General features: G+C 38.4%; 1 protein-coding gene across 11 annotated transcripts in view; it reads left to right on the top strand.

Annotated features, from left to right (window-relative positions):
• FRYL (FRY like transcription coactivator) overlaps positions 1 to 25516 on the top strand; it is a 173951-nt gene that overhangs the window by 28184 nt on the left and 120251 nt on the right. For 3 of the 11 annotated variants that reach the window (XM_054203285.1, XM_054203286.1, XM_054203289.1), the window contains exons 1-2: positions 243 to 886; positions 2733 to 2795. The exons of 2 other annotated variants lie outside the window; for them this stretch is intronic. In XM_054203285.1, the coding sequence (XP_054059260.1) occupies positions 709 to 886; positions 2733 to 2795 (241 nt within the window). In that variant the 5' untranslated portion in view covers positions 243 to 708. Of the gene's footprint in view, positions 1 to 240; positions 887 to 2732; positions 2796 to 25516 lie in introns of those variants that run through there. 6 more of the 11 variants (XM_054203288.1, XM_054203296.1, XM_054203293.1 and 3 more) reach the window with 5 other exon arrangements.

Raw genomic sequence — 25516 nt, forward strand, 5'->3', positions numbered from 1 at the left:
CAAAAAACTCAGCTAAAGCAGGCATGTATGGAGAAGTAGCCCTAGGGATAAAGTGGACACTTGGACAAAATGAGACAGGTTATTTCTGTACTTGGCGTTTTCTGGAAGGTGGATTGAGTATTTTAAGCGGTAAATATAGCATCACAGTCTTTGCAAAACAGAACTTAATATTTAATAAATGTTAGTATCTTCGTAGCTAGTAGTTAAAACTATGTGAGAATGCAAATGGTTTAAATTGTGGTGCTGTTAGACACTTTGTTTATAAAGCTGGTGCATAGACTTTCTGAATGATAAGTTATCTTTCAAATGCAGATGAACACTCTCTGTGCACTTCATGAAAATTAAGAGCTATTGAACTCTGTCAGATAGAAATTTGAAAACACACCACGCATTTTATTAGCGCTTAAAACTGTTGCAGTGCTAAATACGGTGTCTTCTACAAGTGTGGAGTTTAGTGTGCGTTGGTTAATATATAGGCTTGTTGTTGTTTGGTTTTCTTATCAGTCCGTACAGTTAGACGTCTTTAAAATCTGCCTGGGAGCAGCTGGCAGCTGACGTGCTGGGGTTGGCACCACCCAGGTCCAACGTGACATCACCAGGAGAAGTCTACCTCGGTGCTCAAGGAAGTTGGTGTGGGAGCCAAGCTCCGGAACATGTAGCTAAACTGCTGGATTTAGTAAATGCTGAGAACGCGGAGGGCATGTAAAAATGGAATTCCTGAAAAAAATTGTTCCCACTGTCGTTTCTGGAGATGTAGTTGTGGATGTTGGGAGTCCTGCCCGGGAAAGCTCCCCAAGGCTACTGAAGATGAGACGTGTCAGGCTGTTCTCATTAGGACAGACAATAGATGAAGATGAGGAGACACGTATTTTACATCCTGATTACAGTATGTATCCATGTCATCAACCTGGTAAAAACCGATTACTAAGCTTTTTCTTCAGATCATGATTATTTTGCTAAATTGCCAAATTTTATTATAAAAGGCCTTTTTATCAGAGTTGCTATGATAATGGTGTCTTTAGTTTTAGAGCTATTTTATCATTGAGACACTATCACCTATTTGAAAACAATCTTACAGGACTTCTAATGTGCTCCTTGTCTTTGCACTCCTGTGTGATTTTTTTTTTTTTTTTTTTTTCCCCTTTTTGGGATAAATATCCCTGTTTAAATTTTTAAATTGTAACGTAGCTATGATTAGGCACTAAGAGTTTTCTAGACTGACTCTGACTGCAGTGCAGGGTTCAAGTTTTGTGTCATCTTTTCTCTCCCTGTTTTTCAAATCCCCTAAGATTTCAAAGGCTTTCCTTTTAAGAGTCTTTTCATTTCAAACATGCTTATACTTTCCTTTTTTAGTGTTTGGAAAACTGCAGATTTTTTATAAACATAAAATGTAAATTAAGTCAAGTAAGAATAGGGACATTGTGGAGAGAATTTTTAACTTAAGAATATGGGTAAGCTTGCTTGTATGAAGATTTTTTTAATTTTTTTTTACTACCTGTTAGTGTCTAAATATTACAGTGTCTTGTGCTAATAAAAAGAAGTAGAATGAGTTAATGTTCCCTTTTCAGCAGTTCAGCTGGGTGGCAATGAAAAATCCGGGTTTACTTTTTTTTTTCTTTTTGCCTTCAGCGAAAATAGTAAGGTCTTGAGCCTTTATGGTCTTGGATCCTGATGGTTGTGTAGATGCACAGTTTTTACCCTTTGCTATGTGGTGGCTATTTTCAGCAATTAGTGTGGCCTTGAAGTTTTTTCCCTTATGTGTGTAACTGCAAAGATGTGAGATGGTGACATCAGTCTTATTGGGTGGCGAATTTACAGCCTTAACTGTGGAATTAAATTTGTGATGGTGGTGGGAGAAAGGGGTTTCCTTGGAAAGACTTTTCTTAGCCTTTCTGATGGTAATGTAGGCCAACTTTTTTTTTTTTTTTAATGTGTCAGGTTGAGTAACAGCAGCTGGGGAAAACAGGGACAGCAGGGAAATTTTTCCCATGTCTAACAAATTAGAACAAGTTAATGTTGTAATGGTATGGGCTGTTGAAGACTTCTTACAGAAGAAGGTCTGTTAAGACTGTTATTGCCTCTATGCTTGAAAACTCTGATCAGAAGCTCATGGTATCTGAAAGGCTCCTTTAGCCAGGTTTGTGTCCTCATTTAACTTTGAATGCTGTAGAGCCTTGAAGTTTATAGTTGAGTATCACTGTGATGTGCGTGGCTTAAATATCTCCATAGGCATATCCCATCAATTCTGCTTTTATGCTGTATTATGATTTCTTTATAGCCCTCACTTTTAAATAATACTTCATTTCAAATGTTATAATTTCAGAATAAATAGAATTGTCTTTGTGCTGTGTTAAAACAAAATGCTATAGCCTGAAGTTTGTAGACAAAACAGATGCCTTCGTGTACCTTTGTTCAATGTTTTGTCGATAGTTTGAGCAAATGGGGATAATAATCATAGAATACACCAGTCCTACTGTTGAAGATGAATTCTCCTTTCTTGCTCATTAAATATTTGCCAAATGGTGATTATTAGGAGTGATTTTGTGGAAATCAGTAGTGCCTGACTAATATCACTTAATAGTGTGATGTTGTCATTTTGCGAAATGCAGACTTATAGTCTCTTCTGGGATCATGCTTTTACAATAGCAGATAGTAGCTGAATCCTCTTTAAATTATCTGCTTATTTCTATTTTTGTATCTTGGTAATGGAATGAACTGCTCTGCTGGAATAGAGCAAAAGAACTACTGTGTTTACCGGTTGGGTATGCTGCAGAAGGCAGGTGCCAACAAAACAGGTAATAAAACAATAGAATGATTTGAAAAAAGATTTGTAAACGTTTACGTGCTTAATGTCAGCAGATGTTCTAATGCACCGCTGAATTTAATGTGATGAAGCTGTTCAGGAACTCGATAGGTTTTAAAGCTAAGGTGGTTTGACCTGTAGATATGTTTGAATTTGAAAGTGGATGGGTGGTGGTGTTTGGTTTTTTTTTTTCCCTTTTTGTTCCTTATTGCTGCTGTTTAGGAACACTTTTGTGTTAATGAGAATTCAGGTGAAATACCAAGTCTGGCAATGATTTTAAAGTATAAAAGTATTTTAGAAGTTCTTCAACCAACCAACCAAAAATCCTATTCCTGACATCCAAAGCATAAAAGTATTGTTTTGGTAACACCACTTAGTTGGGTTTGTATATATCTGACCTAAATATTTTGTGTTGAATTCAAGTGATGAGGTTTTTTTTTTTGTTTTTTTTTTTTTAGGATTAAAATGTTTATCAGTGTTGCCTTTCAAAATGTTAACTCACTTTGTTTTACAGCTGAAAACAAGGCCTTAGAAATACATGCTCTGTGATGCATCTTTTAAAATGTGTAGCTTCTGTCAGAATAGTTTCAAGAGTATTTTAGAAATCTTTCATAAATGTCTTTTTAGATTTGTAAGATTGTTAGAACTCTAGGAAAAAAACCACCTCTCACTTGCTGAAGAATTTGCATATGATTGTGTGTATCACAGCACTTAATAGATGTTAGTAAAAGACTAGGCAGTTCTTTTAAACTTGCAGCATTTAAGAGTTGACATGTTCTCAGTTTTAAAAATTGATGTCTCAAAAAAGCTCCAATCCATATCAAACACAGGAAGATGAGCTTGAAAAATCCTGAGAAAGTCTTTTCACGTGCCAAAACCCACATCCAAGTGTGTTCACGGACAGACGCATCTATAACGTATTTCATATTCTCCTGCCTTTTGCTGTTTGTAGCGTTAAAAGGGAACACCATGACTGCTCTGGGCAAACTGGCAAGTGGCAGCTGGAGCTGTGGTGTGGGAAATGTGCCCTTCTGTCACTGGTCTGTGCTTCTGTTGCGTTGTAAGGCAGGGTAGCTTACGACTGTGGAACAGTCTTGATGGCCAACTGTGTAAGTTAAATCTGCAATAACTGCACAAGAGATGTTAAATTTATCAGTGATGTGAGTATTCTCATTGCTCACAGCGTCCATGTTATTTCTGTGTATGGAACAGGTCTCCTTTTGCAAACATTAAACCCGCTTTCCTCGGAGCAGAAGTAAGACAACAGAAATGTGTTGTATAGTGGTAAAGGAATGAGTAATAGAGCCGTAATTGCCTCAGGGGTCTAACGTCAGGGGCTGGATACATATAAGCTGCCTATGAGCGCTGCGTCCCTGTACTACCAGCATCTCTGCAGGGCATATTCAGCTCCGTGTTGCATCTCTGATCAGCCTGGTACAGCAGAGGATGACCAGGAGCCTCAGCATCTGTCTGGAATAAAAGTCAGTTTCTGTACCTGTGTTCCGAGTTCCAGTTAGAGAAGACTGGAGGGGTTAGTGGGCAACTAAGTGCCATGGCTTCCCTCTTGCCCCCAGTCGCTGTTTGCTTTTCGCTTGCATTCAGAGGCTGCTCCGTAATTCTGTTTGGGATCCAGAATGCTATTTACATAAAAATCTCTAACCCTCCCTCCTGTTTTCTTATCACAGCAGATAGCATTGTTTTGCTTGATTAATGCCCCAGGAAATTGTTCTACGTATATTTTCCATTAGAAGTAATAAGGAACCTTTCTTAAGGGCCTTTGGAACCTGCTTTTGAAGCTCTTTGCAACAGAAGGTAGGGGATTTTGTTTAGATTTTTGAGTGTGACTTTTACAAGCGGATCCGGCTGATCTAACAGTTTGCTGCCAGTGAAAAGGGCACTCTTGCTCCCAGCCGTGCAGCCCTTGCCCATCCCTTGTTTGGGCACTGGTGTGGCCTTTCCTTGATATGATTTCATTTCACAAAGCCAGCAGAAAATGTTCTAATATTTTTTGTGCAGTGTTTTTGACGTGAATTGGCAAGGGGAATCAGCTCACTGAGAGAGGGATTTTTTGGTCAGTAGTTGGGGCAGCAGAAAGTAGCAGTCACCTTCTGGATACCCTCTGTTTTGAATATATTGATTTGTGGAAAACGAACTCTTTAATATTTTAGGTAAGTGGAAACATAAGCATCTCTCCAGAGTTTTATTTTAAGTGCAGTGATGATAAGTTTTACTATTACTGCTTATAAGCAGATACAATGACCATTGGGTAAATGTGTTTTTTTGTTTTTTTAAGTAAGGCATTTGCTTAAGATGGAATCAATAATGAGCTGAAAGAATGTCCAGCAAGTCTTTTGAAAAGTAAGCCCAAGTGCAAAGGGACTGCACCTCTGACTTGTTCATTTTACCATTAATATGGAAAATTGACTACAGTTATATTTAATTGTTAAAAAAAAAAATAATGGTATGACTTGGTTCTAGGAGATATCTCCAATATTATTTTTGGCCCTATTTTTTGAGATATCATTTTTAAAAATTGTATTGTGTACTTGGCTGTATGCCTAATATGCTTTTATTGTAGCCATCTCAGAGTTTCATCTGAAGCATAAGCATGCATGGATTTACAATGAATATACTTTTTTCCCTACAGTGTTTGTAGCTTTTTTCCGTTTTTTCCCCCTTTTTTTTTTCTTGCCAAACCTTAGCTTTACCTCATCCCAAAGAGTGACAAAGTAATTGTAACTTAGCGCTTCTTTCAGTATAACTCAAAGGTAGATCTAGAAGAGCCTTTTTTCATACTTAACAGCTACTCATATGGACTTCATTAGAAGGTAATTTATGTGTTTTCCTCTGAGATATGGTGAACAGAGCTTACAGGTTTTTTAATGCTATTGTTTGCTTAATAGACTATCTCTGTGTGACATTCGCGGGTTGTTTTTTTTCTCTGATTTTATGATTCATGCATCTTCTGGACTTTGAGCACTTAAAAGGTTTGCTGAGGCTTAAACGTGTTAGTATAAAGTTTCATATGACAGCTGAACCATTGTGGCTCAGTGCTGCGAAAAGGAGATTATACCCTTCCACTTGTATAGTTGTCTCATATATTTGTTTGTAGTGGTACTGGTGCAAGTTTGTCCTTGGGGAGACCGTTCAACTTGCTAAACCATCAGGAAACTCCCCATTCCAATTAATAGGCAACAAACTGCAATACCACAGGAAACAACCAGCAGTGAATGTCAGAAATCCTGGTGTTTGGGCTTTTTTTCTTTTGGTTTTTTTTTTTTTTTTTTTTTTTACTTTGTGTTCTGCAGATTGTAAGTACTTAAGGTGAAAAGACAGAAACAATGATAACTCTCTTCCATTTATTTAAAAAAAAAAAAGTATTAGATGTGAAATACTTAGATGCGAAATACTTAGATGCAAATATTCTTTAAACATCTTTAGGCTAATTCTTCAAGATAATGCAGTTAATACTTGGATGGGGTTGTAAATAAAAGAAAAATCTTTCCCTTTTGAATTCACAATTACTTTACACTAAGACAGTTGGGAGAGAGACAAAAAGAAAGCTTTTAACTTGAAGGAGAGGGAGAGAAAGGTGACAACATGAGCAGAATGAGAGAAAATTTAACGTAAGCCAGGAAAAGAAGCAAGTCTTCAGAAGATCCTGCAGTAGCCTATAAAGGGAGCTGGGAAGTGCTGAATTCAACAAGACATGGAGAAACTCATTGCAAAAATAATGATATATGCTACTGTAAAACCATTCATTCTATGATATGGTGATAATACAAGGAAATAAAAGTATTCTTTTAAGTTCTTTGTGTCTAAACTGTCCACAGGACTTGAAAGTGACATTTTGAGTGGGAGAAGGGTTTAGCATGTTATTCCTTTTTGATTCACACTGTAAATCTCTTGCATGTAGAACAGATTTTAAAACATACCCGTGACATGGCTATCTATCTGTTTTCTATAACGTTTCTCTGCAGTCCAAAGTAAAGCCTGTAAGAGGCTGGACAGCATATAAAATCAAAATCTCAGCTTATTTTTGAGGAGCCATTTTCCTTTAAGTGTAAAACTGTTATCCTTTAAAACACATTAAAATGGATCACCGGGCTAAAAAATCCAAAACACCACCCCCTTTAGAAGTATTTCTAAAGTCAATAAAGTGTTTACCAGCAGGATTAAATCAGCAGTTGCATATAAAGATGCCATGCTAATGACATCAGCAATTCAGGTTTAAGTTACAGAAAGATTATAATTTGAAGGTTTTGTTAAACGGTTCTTCAATTTCAGTTGAAAAGGGAAAAAAAAAAAAAGTATTTCAAATGCAAAGCTTCTAGTTTATAGGTGATCTAAGAAGCCTTAATCTTCTCTAGAAGTGATTTTTCTGTTTGTTTCTAATGAAAATGTGAATCGTAAATGGAAGATGCGGACATGACATGACATTTTTCAGTAATTCATGATACTTTTGATGGCTGTTGGCAGTTTCTGTTGGCTGCACTTGTTAGCTGTTTTATGTCTTGATTTGTAGACTTCATATTTCTAGTTGCTTTTGTTCTGAGTTCTTAAATAACAGAATGCTTCTTACCCTGCGAGTGCTAACTTTATATGCGTTCCTTCTGAAAAGTATTGCATGCATCCAAACTGAGGAAAAATAATTTCAACTATCTTGTCTTAATCAGGGGCTACTCTGGAAAACCTTTCCTTTTTCAGTAAATGGCATTCTTTGGGTCTCTAACTTGGCACTGAATAGCCTTTAGCTGTCCTTCAAGTAAGGAAATGTCGTGAGTGCCACCTTCAATTGGGAATATGTTTTCTCAATTCTTAAGTGCCGTTGAAAAACACCTGTCATTTGGGAAGCAGTGTTTGTGGCCTCGGCTGTTTTACTCGACATGCATCATCTTGCTCTCCAGCCAAGTTCTAAGGTCCCTGCAAGCAGAGACCCTCCCAGACAGAGGGTTCTTGGCTCATGCTCCAAGGCTTTTGGTGTTTATGTCTGTTTATAAAGGAAAGATTCTGTTAAGAGAAATCCACGTGCATTACTAGTTTGAAGAGAGATAGGTGAAATTTTCAGAAAGCCTCATCACTTTAGCAATGGTACCTTCTAAAGGGATTAAGTTCATATCTGCAGCAGTTTTTCATCGGGCACTCTGGATGTTCAGGACTCGATTTATACCCTTGCTTTACAAGGGGAGGCTTTCATTGCCCATTGATAAGACCAGTATGGCAATATGAACTTTAGAAACTTTACCATCAGGATGCTGTTGCACGGTCTTACTAGATGCAGACCCAAACCTTTGGTGTCCCTTGGCATCTTTTAAGATGCACTGGGGTGAGCCTTTTCTCAGTTACTTCTTTGAGAAGATGGCTGGCTGAAGGGAGCATGTTTTTCGTTTCAAAATATTTTCTAACTTGACAGCAGGAAAAACAGGAAGTAAACCCCATAAAAGCAGCTCATAACTTGTATAAAAATACTGTGTTTCTCCAGTATGTTGTTTCCTGTTGGCTAGAGATAGTTTTAAAATATTGTTTCTTTATTCTTTGCTTGGCATTTCCATAAATTGTTATTTTATGGAAGGAGCAGTATAGAACTGAGTAGTTTAATTTGCCCAGAAGTTGATGAAATTATACCATATACATTTGTAGGTAGATTGTATGTTTGGAAAGGTAACATGTTCATCTTAATTACTGAGAGAAATGAACAGTATGCTAGGGCTCTATCCAGAAATAACATGACTGACAAACAGGGAGCAGCCGGTTCCATGAACAGAAAAAGTTTAAGCATATTCTCCATTTTACCTGAACATGTTTCTACCACTTGATTCCAGTTCTTTAACTTAGTAGGGATTGCAGTGGGGTGATCCTGTCCCTTTCTATTTCATCTGCTCTGCCAGATACAGGTGCGTGGATGGAGAGTGTCTTAGTGTATGTGTGTGTGTGTGTGTTAGGTGTTTGGTATCTAACTCTTGCATTTAGCTGCCTTTGAATTTGGTACTTCACCTCATTTTTCTCCCTTTCTGATTTTTTTTATTTCTTTTCTCGCTTTTTTTCAATGCAACAGCATGGTTACTGAGGACAAAGGTTCAGAAATGATACTCATATAAATTCCATTAATTCTGACTTGCAAATCGATGTATATGTATGAATTACCTTTTTTAATCTTAAAAGCATTTCTCTTTTGTACTCCTGCTTCAGTTTTCTACAAGAATATCTGTTGTTTCACAGAGATGGAAAAGCTGTAAAATTCAATATTAAAAGCACTTAATTGTTTAAATTCTGGTAACAAAACCATTAAAAATCACACTGTAATGAAGCATTTGTTGGCTTTGGAGTGAAGAAATATGCCCATTCAGTTCAACTATGAAGAATGACATGTTATAATGTAATTATTTTATGTATTTATGATATTGGGCGATGGAGCTCCTTATGCTCCTTCCCTGTGTAAGTGAAACTTGGGGAATGGCCATTTTGGGAGTTGAAACCTCCAGAGAAAATTGCCCCTGCTCGCTTTCCTTCTCCTGCCCATACCTACAGCTTTCAGAGTCCTTATACTGTGTGTGCAGAGCTTGTAAAACTACTGCCTACATGGGGACTTCAGCTACGGTGGGTAAGTTGGTAGGTTTGTGCTTGTGAGGAAGTTTAGCAGAGGCACCTGAATTAACACCTGAATTAGTTCCTACTTGTAACTGCAGTCCGGCATCCCCCTGCCTGCCCTTAGCCCTCTGGGGCAGAGGGGGCTGAACCAGACATAATCTGCATTATGCCGAGCTGTAAAGTGCTTTAATGTATATAAACAGAAATGGGCTGCAGGCTGCCAAGGGCAGCAGCTCAGGAGCAAATATACAACTTTGCTTATGGCAGAGGGAAGGGAGAAATTTATCTCCTGACGCAGAGCAAGGCAAATGCACGAGTACCTTCATCTGCCGTGGGCGTCTGCAGCTGAGAACATTTTCTACCAAAGTACTATTGCACTCATGAGGCTTAACAGACTTGGGACTTCCCTGCTGAGTTTACTCCTATAGCTAATTCACTTTTAACTTTTTTTTTTTTAAAGATTTTCTGGATGAATCCTAATTTTCCCCACTGCTTTCGATAAGGGTAGAGTAGCTGATCGTCACATAATGCAAATATGATGTTTCCCGTAAAAGCGGCACAGACATCCAGCAGCTTGGGAGTAGCAACAAAAATAGAAACGTAACTGCTTCGTAGCAGTTGTCTTAAGGCCTTGTAGGGTAACAGAGTTAAGCCTTTCCCTACTCTATCCATTTAAATGCCCAGCAACTAAGCTGGGATTTTCCATGTAGCTCCCTAACTGTTTACAGGTTCCATTTAAAAAGTTGGTGAAAACTGGAGTGCCGGTTCCCCACCACCAGTACGTTGGTACATTAATGCTGAAGCGCAGTAAGGAGGCTGACACGGTACAGAATCAGGCAGATCAGATCTTAGGGCAGTTATTTCAGGTTGTATGGCACAGACAGAAGCGTACTGATCAGGCTTTATACCTTTAAGATTTATTTCCCATCGTGGAAGGTGGAAACTGAGCATCTGAGAGGGAGTAAATCACTGAGTTCTCTAGAATTTTACTACTACTTAACTGCCTGTGAAAATAGAGAAACTGCGATTTGTCAGGCTCATGAGATGCGGTAACAGCTATAGGTTCGTGTGTGGCTTTACCTGTCTTATTTCCTCTTGGAGAGAGATTGGTTAAATATCATCTCAGAACTGCCTGCTGGGTTGTTTGAAATGCTTCGCTTTTATTACTGATGCGTTTCCTTATAATATTGTGGTGTTTGCTGATCTGGAAAGCTGGATTTTCAGGAGGGGCGAGATTGAAATCTGTTTAGTCTAAATCCTTATGAAGTTGTTAAGGTCTTTGTTAAACTACCTCAAAAGCTGTTTGATTTTTCAGGATTTAATTATTCTTTCTTTAAAGTTCTGGGGGATTTTTTAGTTTGGTGGGGTTTTTTTTGTGGTGATAGTTTTTGGTTTTGTTTTGTTTTTGTTTTTTTAAGGTAGGGTTACTATTCAATCGAGATAATGTTAACTTACCGAAAAGTTAAATATTAACAGTATCCTCTTTGATCTTACTTAATGACTACATTCTGCAAAAAGCCGTGCATCTTCAGTGTCCTTCCAGAACCAGTTGGAAAACTCATAGTTATAATTTACTTTAAATGGGAAATATTATTTGTAGTTCTTTGCCCGAATGCATTTTCCATCAGTCCATGTCATCCTGAAGATGAATGCAGTAGGACTGAAAACCTCAGAGAAACTTTTGGTAGCAACAGCAACTGCATGTTTTTTACATAATCTAAGAGAATGTCTTTAACTGTGGTTTTTAAATTGGACATTTATGCTGGAATGATTAATGCAAATTGTTTTGTAAAGGGATAAGTAGACAAATCACATGCTGTTATCTTGGCCATCCCAGTAGAAAAGAGCTGCACTGGCGGGTTGAGGGAGGGAGATGGTATGATATGAATATACTCTTAGAGAAATAAACTGTTGTAGAACTGGGGAATAACACTTCAAATGGAGGGGGAAAAAAAAAAAGGAAATGAGGCTAAAAGTCTGTAATGTTCTTTGTGAAATGTAAGTGAATGACATATAAAATCTTATTTCTTTGTCATTTAACAGCAAGCTTTAAGAGGTTAAATATTGCTCTTTTAAGATGACTTATTGAGCAAGATCTTCAGTCGTGAAAATCCCCCTACATTGTCAGCCTTTAGAGGTGAAGCTGAAACAACATTGTGTGAGCGATAATAAATATTTTTTTTTTGATCTCCTATATTGGTCTTTGCCACAAGCCAGAGCTCTGGCAGTTATAGAAACAGTAGGTGTTGTGCACTGCACTTATTTTATGTACATTGTTCAAAATAGTTGCCAGCAATGTTTCTCAGCAGCTCCAAGAAAAAGGCACAATGCTACTTTAATTAAAGAAAAGCTGTATAAACAACCTTTTCAAACACATTTGTAGTAAATGTATTGGTCCTAGTAAGTATAGTGATCCTTTTAGAAATGTTTTTATTAAATTCCAAATTCTACAAATAGAGAAAAGGAAACGTGTTATCTGTACTACAGCACCATAGTGTCTGATCTCTTACATTAGATACTATAGATACTTCTAATCTAAAAGAATAATCAAATATTCCCTGTTGTGTCACTGGGCTTGCTGTATGTGTACGGAATATTACATCTACAAGGTACGTGTTCTTGAAGGGCTGAATTGACTTTGCTTGTGTAGGTGGAGCGGGCTATGAATGCACAGTACCGCCAATGGATACTCTAATACTTCCTAGGTCTATTTGCAGCCTGAAGGCTGCAGATTTACATCACCGAAGCATCTCAAGCAATTTGCTTCTAGCCGTCCACTTTACTAAAAGGTTTTCATATCTAAGCAAAAAGCATGGTGTGGACCAGCCACTTGCATTAACCACTTTAGTAGAGTGCAAACAGCTTGCGTTCACAGATTGAGCACTTCTGCTTTATTACACCTATTCTTGTCTGGTTTTTTTAAGAGCTTACTGATACCACTGTGCCCATTCACAGGTACCTCACCTGAACTCTTGAGAAAGTATCAAAAACATAGACTTTGTAGTAGTCTGCTCCCTTCAATAGTGAAATCTGATCCAGAATCAAAAGGTATGCAAATATTGGGATCAGTATATAAATTATGTATTTATTGGAATTCTGTAATATCCGGCCTACTAATATAAGGGTGCACAAATCCTCCTTTGAGAGTTTCTGTTGGGATTGTTTTTATTACATAAACCAGCGGCAGATCAAAGCTATTGGCTTATAGTTAAATGCAAGTGCTTTCTTTTCCATCTTCTCTCTAGGTTGTAAAATAATAATCTTACGCAAGACTTCCCGTATAAGTACTCCAAAGTGATAGGTATTTTTAGACTTTTTCACAGTGGACATACTTGGTGCTCTCAATTTTAAACACAGTGTACTTTCCAGAAGTCTGTTTCATTTTCCTCTCTGAAAACAAGGAACTGGAAAAGAATCTGTGGTGTAAATGACATTTTCTTACACTGTTTTAGAAATACATGACGATGACATCTCGTAACTCTACACAATGAGTTGTATTGGGCTCTTCTCAGTGAATTCACTTCGTCCGCACTTGGCAAGGTTCACAGGCTTGTAATCCATGGGTTTTCTTTCCTGCTTTTGCTATTCTTGTTTTGATTAAAAACAAAAGGTTACATTTTAAACTTCTTGGCTTATCCTGAAATCTTCTGTTTATTCTAGTATCTGGTAGGTTATTTCATTAACTCAATACAAAGTCAAAACAAAACCCAGAAAGTCCAAAATTCCAGTAATTGTCATCTATATATCTTTGATTGTAAAAACGTGTAAATTGGGTTGTGAGGAAGAAGAAATGTTCGAAAGCTTGTGCACAGTTGTATAATAAGATAATGCTAATGACACTGATGCTTATATGATAATGCTAAGGTACTGAGAGATCCGTTATCCGTCTTGTTAAATGGACTTGTTTTCCTTTTTTCTTTTTTTTTCTTTTTTTTTTTGGTTGGGGGGAACGGCACGCTAAAAGTATTTGGTGTGTACCATTGTTAAATCTTATAAATTAGTGAAGTCCACTGAATCAGACTTCTTATGTCTGTGCATGTATGTATGAAAACATACGTATTATGTATATTCATGTAGTTTTAAAAGGCAAATTCTCTTTTCAAAATATTTTTGTTCCTAATATTAAATATTCCTAATCTTCAATATTTCTACTGAAATCCTCAGAAGGAAAAGCTGATACTTTTGGAACATACAGTTCTCAAAATATTCTTGACATCATAGAAGTTCTTAATGGGCTAATATCTTCTATTGACCTAACTGCATTTAAAATTAATTGCTAGTATCCTTGAGGAAGCCCTATCGACAGTGATCTGTAGTTGATATTATGAATAAATAATCATGCAACAAAATCTCAGCTGCTGTGGCAGGAAGCCATGTAACTTCCTTGGCCAAACACATCAATATCATAAATAAATGCAAATTTTTAAAAAGAGCTCCTAACATTCACTAGCTTTTGAAACACTGGTTTACAGAAATACTGGCAGCTCCTCTGTTTGTTGAAAGTCGTCTTAACAGGACTCCAGAAGGTGGAACATTGAGATTAGTATTTCTGTTTTAGTGTATCTCCTGAGGTTTCTGGGCTGATTGTTTTTTAATAAGTTTCTGGTGCTAATAACTTAAAGAATAAAAGCTGAGTGGGGAAAAAGGGCAACTACAAAGAACCCAAAGTGTATTTTAAAAAGTCATTATTTTTGAGGTGCTGGGAGAGTTGGCTCATGATTTTGGAATGCTCGCTGTTAACAAGGATTCCTTTGAAGAACTCTCTGTAGCCCAGTGTTAAAGGCAGTCAGAGACCAACCATAATTAATACAGTCTTTCAAATTAGTGGTGAAATTCATCAACCAGTTCCAAAATCTGACCTTTATATCCTACTCATAACAAAATACAACCTCTGTTATATCTTATTTAGTAAGAGGAAAAAAGAATGCTTGAAGTATAACTTTGAATGTATTCATAAAAGAGGTGATAAAAAAGGAGTATGAGGTAAGCGGAGGTGCTACACAGGCAGTATTACCTGAAACAGGCTTAGGAAAGAAGGTTTGGTGCAACATCCCAAAGAGTTGCTCTGTGTGAACGCACGTTCCGTACCCTGTCTGGGGAGAAACATAAAGGGCTATCCAGATATAGGTTGCATTTTCATATCCTGGTAGAGAAAAATACTTTTTGCATGGGAAAATTTGGTTTATTTTTAATCTATGAAAACTAAGTGATCACACCAGTCTCATTTTTAATGGAACTGTTCATCTCCTGAACGGCTGTCAGACAGCAGTTGGCTCGATGGTCGAACGGGCCGGTGCTTCTCCCATGTCCTTCTGCTGGTACGTTAGACCTGTTGTTCAGAACCGCTTAGCTGGACATCGACTAGTTCATGTTACCTCCCTGGTAGTGGTAAGGATTTTGTCTCTTTGGGAGGCATGTGTGTGTGTAGATTTGAAAAACAAAAACCAACAACAATAAAAAAAAACCAACAAAGCCCAAACCAGCACCAAAAATAACCCAAAACCACAAAAAACAAACCATAAGTGTTTGCTGTACACCATTCTTAAACCTTTTCAACAATTTCAGAGAATTCTGGTTTATCTGAGGGCATAAGTATGATTTCCTCCTGGTGGCTGGTTTACTCCTGGTACAGGGTGGGTGGCAGTTCTGAAACTATGTAGGTTTTTAAAAAATTAACTTCAAGCAGATTTAGTTGATCAGTGTACCTTGGACCTGTATGATTAATTTTTTTTTTAGTTCATCTGTATGGTGTGTGTCAAGTTATAGTTTAAATAAACCTAATTAAACTACTCTTAGCAGCCAGTGTCACAGTAATCTCGGTATCCAGTTCTCTCCATTTTCTGTATTTGACTAAAGGGTGATGTTTTATGTGTAGTTTGGTGTCAGTTACGGAAACAAGCATTATTTTCTCCATATCCCATTTTCCTGTCTGTACTCAGAAGTCTTTCTGAAATTTTCGACTACTTTTACATTTGTCCATTAAAATCTTGAGACGCTTTCAGATGTGTTTTTGGCCTATGTAAAGATAACACCTGAAGTTGGCAGAGGGCCACCGCCTTTGGATGGTACCCGGTGGTGTGGGCAGAGCGGAGGAGGGTGGTCTTAAACCCCTTTACCCTGTGCTGAGGTGGACGAAGGCCATGGATGGCGCGTCTTGCTTTTTATCCGGAACGAATGGTGGTAAATCCCCAGCCCCGCCTACAGGCGGTGTTGGATTCCATCCCCAGGAATCCAGAAACTTCACACCTAAGATACTTTCCGTGGGGGCCTTTGGGATGGTACCGAATGGAGTAATAAACCGCCAGACATGTCAAAATTGTTAAGTCCTTTAAAAGAAGCTAAGGATGCTGTGGGTGTCAAAGCCCAGCCCCCTGTAGTTCTCCTGCAGGCACCCACCCCGACAATACCAATTACGACCTTCCCGCCGCGCGCTGAGCGCCTGTTTTTCACGTTTCGGTATTTTTTTAATTCCCTTTTATTCTCCCGGGCCCCTGCGGCCACGGCCAGGGGGGCGTGGCCCGACCGGGGAGGGGCGTGGCCGGGCGGGTCCCGCCTTCAGCGCGCGCCCGCCCCGCTCCCGGGCCCTGCGTCAGCGGGAGGCCGCGCGGCAGCGGCGCGGGCGCGGGCGGGCTCGCGCCGGCGGCACCATGCTCAGCCTGCAGGATGCCCTCTTCTTCGAGATCAACATCAAGTCTCTGCTGAAGTCCTGGAGCGGCGGCAGCAGCAGTGAGTATGGTCTCGCTGGCACCGGGAGCCGCTGCCTCTGACCGTGTTCCTTAGTATTGGTTTTATTTTTTTTAATTTTTTGCTTTTCTTTTTTTTTTTTTTTTTTTTTTTTTGCATGCTGCGGTGTGAAATTACGCTTTCAAAAAAGGTTTTTTAGCGGTCCTGTGTGCAACTTGGCATAGCCAGCATGAGGCAAGTGAAGCGCTCTGTCTGCTTCCCAGTTGTCATGTAAGACAATGTTATATATACACACACATATATATACATTCAGGCGCACGTATACATATATATATAAAAAAAATTCCTAGGCTGTAGTTGTTTCCATCTGATAAAGTTCTTTTGCACCCTGTGCTGCCCGAGGGAGGTGACAAGTCTCTGCTCGTCTCTGCAGAGTTATCAGATGCTGATACTGTGGCTTACTTCTGTCAAGCTCCAAACGCTCCTTTAAAGCAAAACGGTCATCCTCAGACTGAGTGTTTTACAGCAGATGTTATTTTTGTGCCACAAACTTGTTGTTATACCTGCAAAAAGTGCCCGCTTTGATTTTCTAAAGGGCCCGGATCTAGAGTTTCTACGAGGTTTTCTTGTCTTAATTGCACTCGCAAAGGCGAGGATGCTGCTTCTCGTACCGACAACCCGTCTGTCCTCAGATCACCCCTTCGCACAGGCTTCAATGCAGGGGCTGGGGCCCCGGAGCTGCCTTGCACTGTGTGGCAGGCTCTCCTACCCTAAGCACAGCAGCTTAATGACAGTACGCCAGGAGGTGACAAAGATGACGTAATTGTACGTCAGCTAAGTATTTCGTATGTCTTAAGTTTCTTGTATTTGTGAAAATTAAAAGAAGTCAAAAGCAGGGGGTATCTGTTATCTCAGCTTTATGTCACGTCTCATTATTACTGCTCGAGGTGTACTGGGATGCAGTTTCCACTCTCCGAACACTTCATCTAAATGCCTCCATTGGGATTTTTACGCCAATACAGCATTGTTTGTTTCTCCTGTCTGTCTTGTTTGGAGGAATTAGTGGCAACTTATTTATTATACAGTGTATTAATCGGTGCTAGGAGAGTATGCAGCTATTTAGTTTGTCCTAATACCTTATTCAGACGCGAGATTTGCTTTTTGCTCTAACTACTGTAATTCATGTCGTGGACTGATAACTTCTAGACTTATGGCTCCTAAGTTAAAACAATGAATATTTCAAAACAGGCATCCTTATAGGTTTTGCTTTTCACTTTGGTTTGTGTCTTGCAGATTAACTGTATCTGTTCCAAATTATACCTTGTAATAGTACTTGGTAGTTATTAATGTTCTTGTTGAAATAAAGATAATCAGAAGGGTTTTTCTAATATTTTATAGTAGAACTTGAAAGTGTCTTGTGAAAAATATTAAAAATCCTTAAAGTTGATTTTATTAGTGGATAATGTTTCCAAACTAAAGTAAACCATAGGATACATTGTTACCATAAATTCAATCTACAACTAGATAAATAATTACTGCATGGATAAGGAGATGAATTGCAGAATGTAGACTAGATAACTGTCAGCTGTAAGCAGATAGAGAGTAATAATAATAAAAAAGGGTATCAGAGAAAAGGTTCTATCTGATGCTATATTTTCTCCTGTGTGTCCTCTGTTATGTAAGCGCAGTGGAGGAAGATCTTCCTGACTCTTCCATCAGGAAGTGGTACTTGGATCATCTGCCAACAAACTAATTTTCTGTGCTCACTGATTAGATAGCCAGGCTTTCTTTCACTTCTTTCCACGATCGTCGCTCCATTTGTGGAAATTGTGGTGATTAAGGCGTAGCTGGGTGTCTGTTCTGGGAGAGCTGAGAGTGGCATTCCGATGGCTTTCCACTCTGCAGGCTGGCCGGGAGCAGACCTCTCCGTGCAGCCTCTGCCGGGTTTAAGTACTGTGATTCACATGGATGGCTTAGTGAATCGAGCTGAGCGGGCAAGCCAGTTTTGCTTTTTTCCTAAAACGTTTTCCAGTCAAGTGATGCAGTATGTGCAGAACAAGGAATTATGTTGAGTATGTGTTTGGAAATTCATTAAACGTGCACATGCTAAGAAATTAGTTGAGAAAGGGATTTTTTTTCTCCTTTGTGTTTTCATACAATTTTTATATGCAAATGCTACTTTTTATGGTTTATACGATAACTTCAGAATGTTGTATACTAAAGAACATCAGAAGAGGAGTGGGTACGCTTGCATGCATGCCCATATACATAAAAATAAGAATCTGTAGAGGAGTGTTTAAGTGTGTAACAGAAAGGCAGCAAAGCTCCATGGGTCTGGTTAAGGGCTTGCTTAGCTGGCATAATGTTGTTGCAGTGCTGGCTAAGGTTTTATTGTAGTTGATCTTTCTTCTTTCAGTAACAACAATGAAGTGACATTCATATGGCCTAGTTTCAGAATGCTGTCTCAGTGCCAACAATTTTAGGCATTGCTTCCTTTTAAATGGAGTCAGGAATGTTCTTTTAATCCAACAGTGAAGTGAGGATGTTCCTGCTTAAGAATTATTTGCTTACCGAAGTCGTGGATATAATGGGAGGCTTTTAATGGCTTGTCCTCGGGTTGCTTGGCTCCATAGTATTGAAGGAATCTTAGTTGTGATAATGCAACTTCTTAAAGTTATGGTTTCTGTTGTTTAGTCCATTGCAGTTTGAATATGTAGTCTGTTTAACCGTTCTTCTGAGGTTTCTGATTTTGTAGCAAAAATAGTCATTTTGATTGTTATTTATATCCATTGGTGTAAGAAAGCTCTCATATTTTGTCCACAAAACCTTTGTTTCAGGTTAAGGAGGTCTGCGTGATGTGAGAATTACTTTTGGTAATGCGATGTATGCGTTCAAAAAACAAACGTGGTGCTGCTTACAATAAAAAGCATTATGTAATGGAAACCTTTCTGTAAGATATGATGTGTTTTAATCAAAACTATGTATGTATTTCTGGGGTTTACAGTCTGGACAGGAACAACTGCTTTCCAGTAAACATGAGTACGATCCATTACTGCTTTTTAAAAGCTCTTCTGTGTTTTTAATATTTACTTGTGCGGTTCAGAAATAAATCATTATTTCTGGATAATAAAAAGGGAACAAAAAATGTATCTATTGTCTTTCTAACAGCAAATACACAGATTTCTGTTGCTGTTGTGTCTGTCTGGTGAGCAGAAGGGTACACCTGTCCTGTGGATGCTTCTCTGCCCTTGAACCCATCCCAGCCGCCTTCTGGTAGACCGGTGTTGGAGGTGGTTCATGAGTTTTTTCATATTGGTTTGCTTGGCTTGATTCAGGTGTCCTGCGTATATTTCAAGAGTTCATACCAGTTAAGAGAAAGGGGCTGCTCTTAATGTCGCGTCTGCCAAAGCTACATCGCGGTCGTTGCCCTTGGCCTCTTTTCGGTAAGGGTTTGTGATGGCGATTTTCAAAGTTACTTACACTTGTGAGCCTGGGAACAAAGTCATGGCAGGAAAGTGAGCTGTATCTGCCTGTACAGCAGTCGTTTTTGAAAATGTGTTATAAAATCAAAAAGAAATGGAGCAACTTTAAAAGGAAGTGAATTATTGGAGCTACGGCTGCCAGGTGCTGACAAGCATGTGAAACCGGGGAGCTGCCTGGCAGATGCTTCTGAATCATTCTTTCTGTGAATGAAAAAAGCACTTGGAGTTGAAGAATCGCTTACCTTCCCATAGGATTAGCTTGACTGAAGATTACTTCCTCCTTTACCAACCAAAAATGAACTCTTGGCTCTCAAGAGAGGTTCTGCTCTGATAATATAATATTTAACAAAGTAGATGTAATGGATTCATTTTTATCCCGTGGCTTTTCATTTCATGACAGCGATGAAACTGTAATTTAAATACAAAAGGCGAGATCACCTTACAGTGCCGTGACAGGAAGGTATATGAACAGGGACCATATGAAGAATTGTGGAACAATTGTTTAGTTGCCCGCCTTATTTTTTTGGGAGGAGATGAGGTGAGGTGGAGTGTATGCGGAGGTGTGCCTGGCTTTAGCAAGAGCACAGATTTGCTCCTTCTGTTGCAGTTTGCTAATGGATTACACTTTTTAAAAGCGATGAAAGCCCAATTTGTTTATATTTGAGGAATTGTTATTGTATGATAAATTCCAGCTTGTTTTCCCAGCAACTGTTAAACTGCAAAGAAAAAGAAAACCTGGGTAAAAAATTGGCCTAAGATGTTATGTGATTGCTTCTCCTCCTAACTCTGCTTTGGAGTAGCAGTTATCAGGGGCAGTACAGTGCTCTAGAGGACTTTCAGACATCTCTTAATGACAGTTTTATATTCCAGTTGCCAAATCAGTGTTATTTCACAATCGAGAGAAATCTTATTTTTATGAGACACTATTTTTGGTGCCTTTTTAAACAATAATAGTAATTAAATAAGTACAATATTAAGTAGGGTGTTAACTTTACTTCTCCAACATTAAACTTTCCAAATAATAACGTGTTCAATCTTCTTGTAGGAACTTTTTGTTAATTGTAACCTTGACTTCCAAAAATCATGACAGTTAGTAGTCGACTATCATCTTGTATACCAAAACTCCAGAGACTGTCTCCAGAGTATGTACCAACTTTTCCATATGATTGATTATATCTTCCAAAATTGTTTTGACATACTGAAAACTGAAATTTTTAAATGAAAGGTGAATCAAAATTTATGTTAAGTTTTGAAAAAGGTACTGAAGTCCACTTTTTTTTTTAAATGTATTTAAGCGTACTCTGTGATAGTAAATGTACTTGCAGATCCCTGTACTGCAGGAGCAGCAAGTTTGCTTGCTGTAGAAGGGATGTAGTGCTTGTGATGGCTTCTCCACAGCTTGTCAGTTGTCATGGGAAAAGCAAGTTTTTGTCAGTAGTTAATCAACAAATAAAATGTGAATGTGTCATTTTTATTTTTTACGGGATTATGGAGTGTAACCTCCACATTTGGCCCTATTTATGATCTTAGGTGGTCTTTAACAATGGCCACTTGAGCAGTACACCTTGGGGCACATAAGATCAGGAGCCATTACATTTCCTGATACGTGGTGTGTTGGCACACATTCAATTAACTGAAAAGCCAGTCGTGTTCTGTGTAGTGAAATCTGCTATGTAAAGAGAAGATAGCTTTTTTTTATTTTTCTTTCCTTTCAGGGTAGGGTTGAAATAACAAGGTCTATAAATGGATGTAGGCTGGAAGAAGACAACTAGGCTATAAGTAGGTCATCCAAACCAGTCAAACCAATATACCACCCTGAAGCTGAACAATACCCAGTGTACATAAGTGAAAATTCTGAAGTTGTCAAACTTTTTTACTCCCACTTCTTAGATGTGGGTCAGGTGAGTCGGGTGAAGGCGAGGGAAGTTTCATAAGATGTCTGAGCTCGGCGTTTTTGCCAAAAGTGGTGGCTTTGCCCCCAGCAGTGCAGCCTTGTCACCTTTTCACCTGCCAACTGTGGTACTTGCCTCCTCCTTTTATAGAGAGCTGTTTTGGGTCATTACATCAGCAGAAACTTTCTTGGGAAGGTGGAGATTTTTTGTTGTTGTTAAATTATCCAACTGAATCATCTCAAGGCAAGGAGCGTGGACGCCCTCAAGGCTGGTGTAAAAGAAAGGTCGGGACCACCTGGCTAGCAGTGAGAGCCTGACTGCCTCTTTTGGTGGGCATGTATGGGCGTCTCAGCTCAGCTGGATGATTGCATAGAAGCCTTCTACATATTTATTTATTTTTCTTCTGCATGACTGAAGCTGTGTGATTATTTTGGGAGTGTTTTTGGGTTGGTGTAGCTTCCACTTGTTAAACATGCATACCTACGTGTATACTTTTTCCCTGCCTTATCGGTTTGATGCTTACAGTCTGTATCATTAACACTTTTCATGTAGATTGGGCATAAGGGCATGGATGCTCATTAGGGAAGCGTAGGTAACCAGATTTTTACCATTCGTAAGTAGATATGGATATGTGATGCTTTGGGCCTTAGTTTGGACTTCTCAGCACATCGACATGGAAAACCTTGTACTATGATTTTTATTTTTTGAAAGATTGTCAAGGGTGAGTTTCTTCATATTAATTTTTAAATAAGATGCCTGCAATATATGAAGTACGTTATGTGTTGGGATATACATTATTTATCTTCATCAGGCATATATGCTAGAATGAGCTTTCCTTTGGGGCGTTCTTTCTAGTAAAGCAGTGTACTTTTTGCTAAACCCATAACTAGATTCTGTAATGATTCAAAATGCATTAGAGAATGCTGTCGAAAGGAGAAAAAGCCCCAAATGCAAACCACTCTGTCAGCTACTGTTACTCGAATAAACTGCATGCTCTGCATGGACTTCAGGAAAGCTCCAGATAAACCGATTGCAACAACCCATATCAAATACCCCATTTCTGCTGACTTTTTTTTTTTTTTTTTTTTTTAAACTCTAGCTCTGGAGCCTTTGTATGTGAAGGGGAGAGGTTCAGACACTAGAGATTTAATAGCATTTAAGAGATCACTGACAAAACAGTATTTATTTATTTAGAAAGGTGACTGCCAACTTTAGAACACTGTGTGGAGCAAAACTGTTGTTTGCTATGTTACATCCTGTTTGCGTGTAGGTTTTACCCTGTGTAGAAAGAAGGACTCTTCCTCATTCCTCTAGAAAGAGTAACGATGCCAGGGTGAATTTAAACTTAAAGAGGAAAGGGCTGTTCTAAATCAAAAGGGACACTTGGAACCCAAAAGACACTGGGCCATGCTACTGTAAATGTGAATTAAGCGTTTGAACTCTAATGTTCCCAGTTGCCTGTGCTAATGTCTCAAGCAAAGGTTTACGTTAGTAGGTCTGGTAGAAACTACTTTCTGGGAGAAATTTCAGGGTAGTTTACTGAAATGTAATTTGTGTTCTAGGCAGCCAAGCTGCAATAGCAAAAGAAAATAAAATGTTAAGGCATAGAATTGCTTTGGTTTAATTACTTTTAATATTAGAATATTAATTATTGAAAAATTAAGATATAGAAAGAAATAAACTTTGTATCATTGACTTTACATTGAAAACTCTCATTAGACAAATCCAGTTTTTATGGACCGATCAAGAAGTTTTTAAAATATGGTGATGGTCGAAAAGCAAGAGGTGTACAATGTTTCAATACAGTTACAGAATTACATGTTGTGTGACTCATTATCTTCATCAGATTTTAAACTTGATGCCTAAGGTAGGTATAGTTAGAACAAATAAGAGCAATATGTGTTGGACAGATTTTACTCAGTTCAGAATAAATATTATTAATGAATATATAATGCTTTCAAAGTAGAAGTAGAAAACAACAAGCATATAAAATTTTTTTCTAACTCTTTACCTTTTCTCATTCTTCTCTTAAGAATCGAGAATTTGAAAATCCAAAGGGGAGAAAGATTACTTTTCTTCAGATTTACAGAGCCTCAGAAATAGATCTCTAAGAGTTTAAAAAAACAACCATTTCAAGCTTCTAAATGAAAAATTTTAATTTAAAACATTAATATTTATAGGTTTCTTGCTCAAGAATTAGTTCTAGTTCTAGGAGTAATTAATTTCTCGGAGACCTTAGGAAAGCACAGCGTAGGAAGTATAAATGACTCCTCTGGTTCTGCCTATCGGGCACAGCTGGCATGTGATTTGGGGAGATTTTCAACTATACTTTTTGAAGTTTCCTTTGCAGACAATTGCTACAGACCAGAATGCTGGTCTAGAAAGATGTATGAATGCCTTAAACCCTTGCAAATCAATGCTAATTAATGGATATTGGATAGAATTGTTATATTCACGGTGCTATCCAAGCAGCCTAAGTAGCCTTAGGAATTATTGATTTTATTCCTTTTGCTTCTTTTATTCGTCATCTCCGTTTGCTTCCTTTGTTCACACTGCTGAACTGGAACGTGAGATCTTCAGGTTCGGAGCTGTGATGTTTGTGAGGCTGTCGGTGCGCCAGGGTTGTCCATCAGTAACAACTCGGCTGCTCTTAATGCGGCCGATGTTAGGCTTGGAAAACCAAGTGTCTGACTTCTCAGTGGAATCCTGCCTCCTTTTCCTCTCTAACATCTTGTTTGTGCCGGCTGTCAGCAGGACATAGCAGTTGGGCCAAATATCACCAGATTTTTACTGTTCTTTCAGCTACAAATGAGGTCTTGTCCTGGAAAAAAGACAGGCTGGCAACTGGCACTTCATTTTTATGACAGCAAAGCAAAGAAGGAAGCTAACCCAGATGTACTGAGGTTTGGCTGAGAAGTTCAAAGTTTTTTTCATAGCTATTTGAGACACTGTGGCCAGAAACCAATGATAGACTGATCAGGGGATATTAAGGTGGAGTTGTGCATTCTTCTGCTTGTAGGGGTATTCTTACCTTTGAACCTCTCTGTCTTGAGAAATTAACAGGATAGGAAAAGAGGAAGGAGGAATCCAAAACCTAGACATTCCCTAGCAGAAGTGTATGGCTGTGAAAGATTTTTTTTTTTTGGAGTCTTGTTATATATTTTTTTCTCCTTCTTAAATAATAATTGAAAAAACCTTGAAAAGGTACTTCAAGCTATAATTATTCATAGAATCATAGAATTGCCTAAGTTGGGAGGGACCTCTCAGATCATTGGGTCCAACCATCAACCCAACTCTGACAGAAACCATCACTAAACCATGTTGCTATTCCTCCACAGGAAAGAAAGTTAAAAGTTTATAACTAATCGTGAAAGAATTATGTTAAGCAAAACAATTCGAACAAAACCAGGTTTCACAAATAAAGGTGACCGAAAGGAAAGTGATTCCACTGTTAAAAGTTTTCCTAGCATCTGTCACTGTAGTACTCTTCAAAGGATTGTTTGAATGATTTTCACTTATTTATTTATAATTTATAGTTTGTGCCTGTCTTTTATGGCTGCATTATCCCAGAAGGGGGATGCTGTAACTGGAAAACTAGAGTGCTTATCTTAGAGAGGATAAGGGAAACAAGAAGGTAACTTGTTTAATTTAGTTGAGCAGGGGAGAAGATGGCAGGACAAGGCCTGGGAGGGCCCTAGGGAGGGCGCAGACATTGGTTCTGTATTTTTGGAAGCAAGCCTGTAGGATTTCACTGTCTAAAATGTGGTGAAGGATGTGAATTATGCTGCCACGGAGCATGAAAACTTTTTGAAGCGTATTGAGCTGAAGTTCAACCTCACTAAAACTGAATCTCACTGTGCCAAACTGGTGTCTTTCTGGAGATGCAAGTTTTCAGAATAAAAAAATAGTATACACTATTCATTCTGGAGACCTGAAGTACTGATTCCTCAGTTAATTTTAGTTTAGATGCTGGTTTATTAGATAGAGTCTTGTACTTTTTTAGTTCTTTCTCAAGCTTTTGTCTCTCTTCTGTACTTCCTTACTTCTGCTCAGACCGTATACATTAA

The sequence above is a fragment of the Rissa tridactyla genome, chromosome 5 (genome assembly GCF_028500815.1).
Source record: "Rissa tridactyla isolate bRisTri1 chromosome 5, bRisTri1.patW.cur.20221130, whole genome shotgun sequence".
Classification (NCBI taxonomy): Eukaryota; Metazoa; Chordata; class Aves; order Charadriiformes; family Laridae; genus Rissa; species Rissa tridactyla.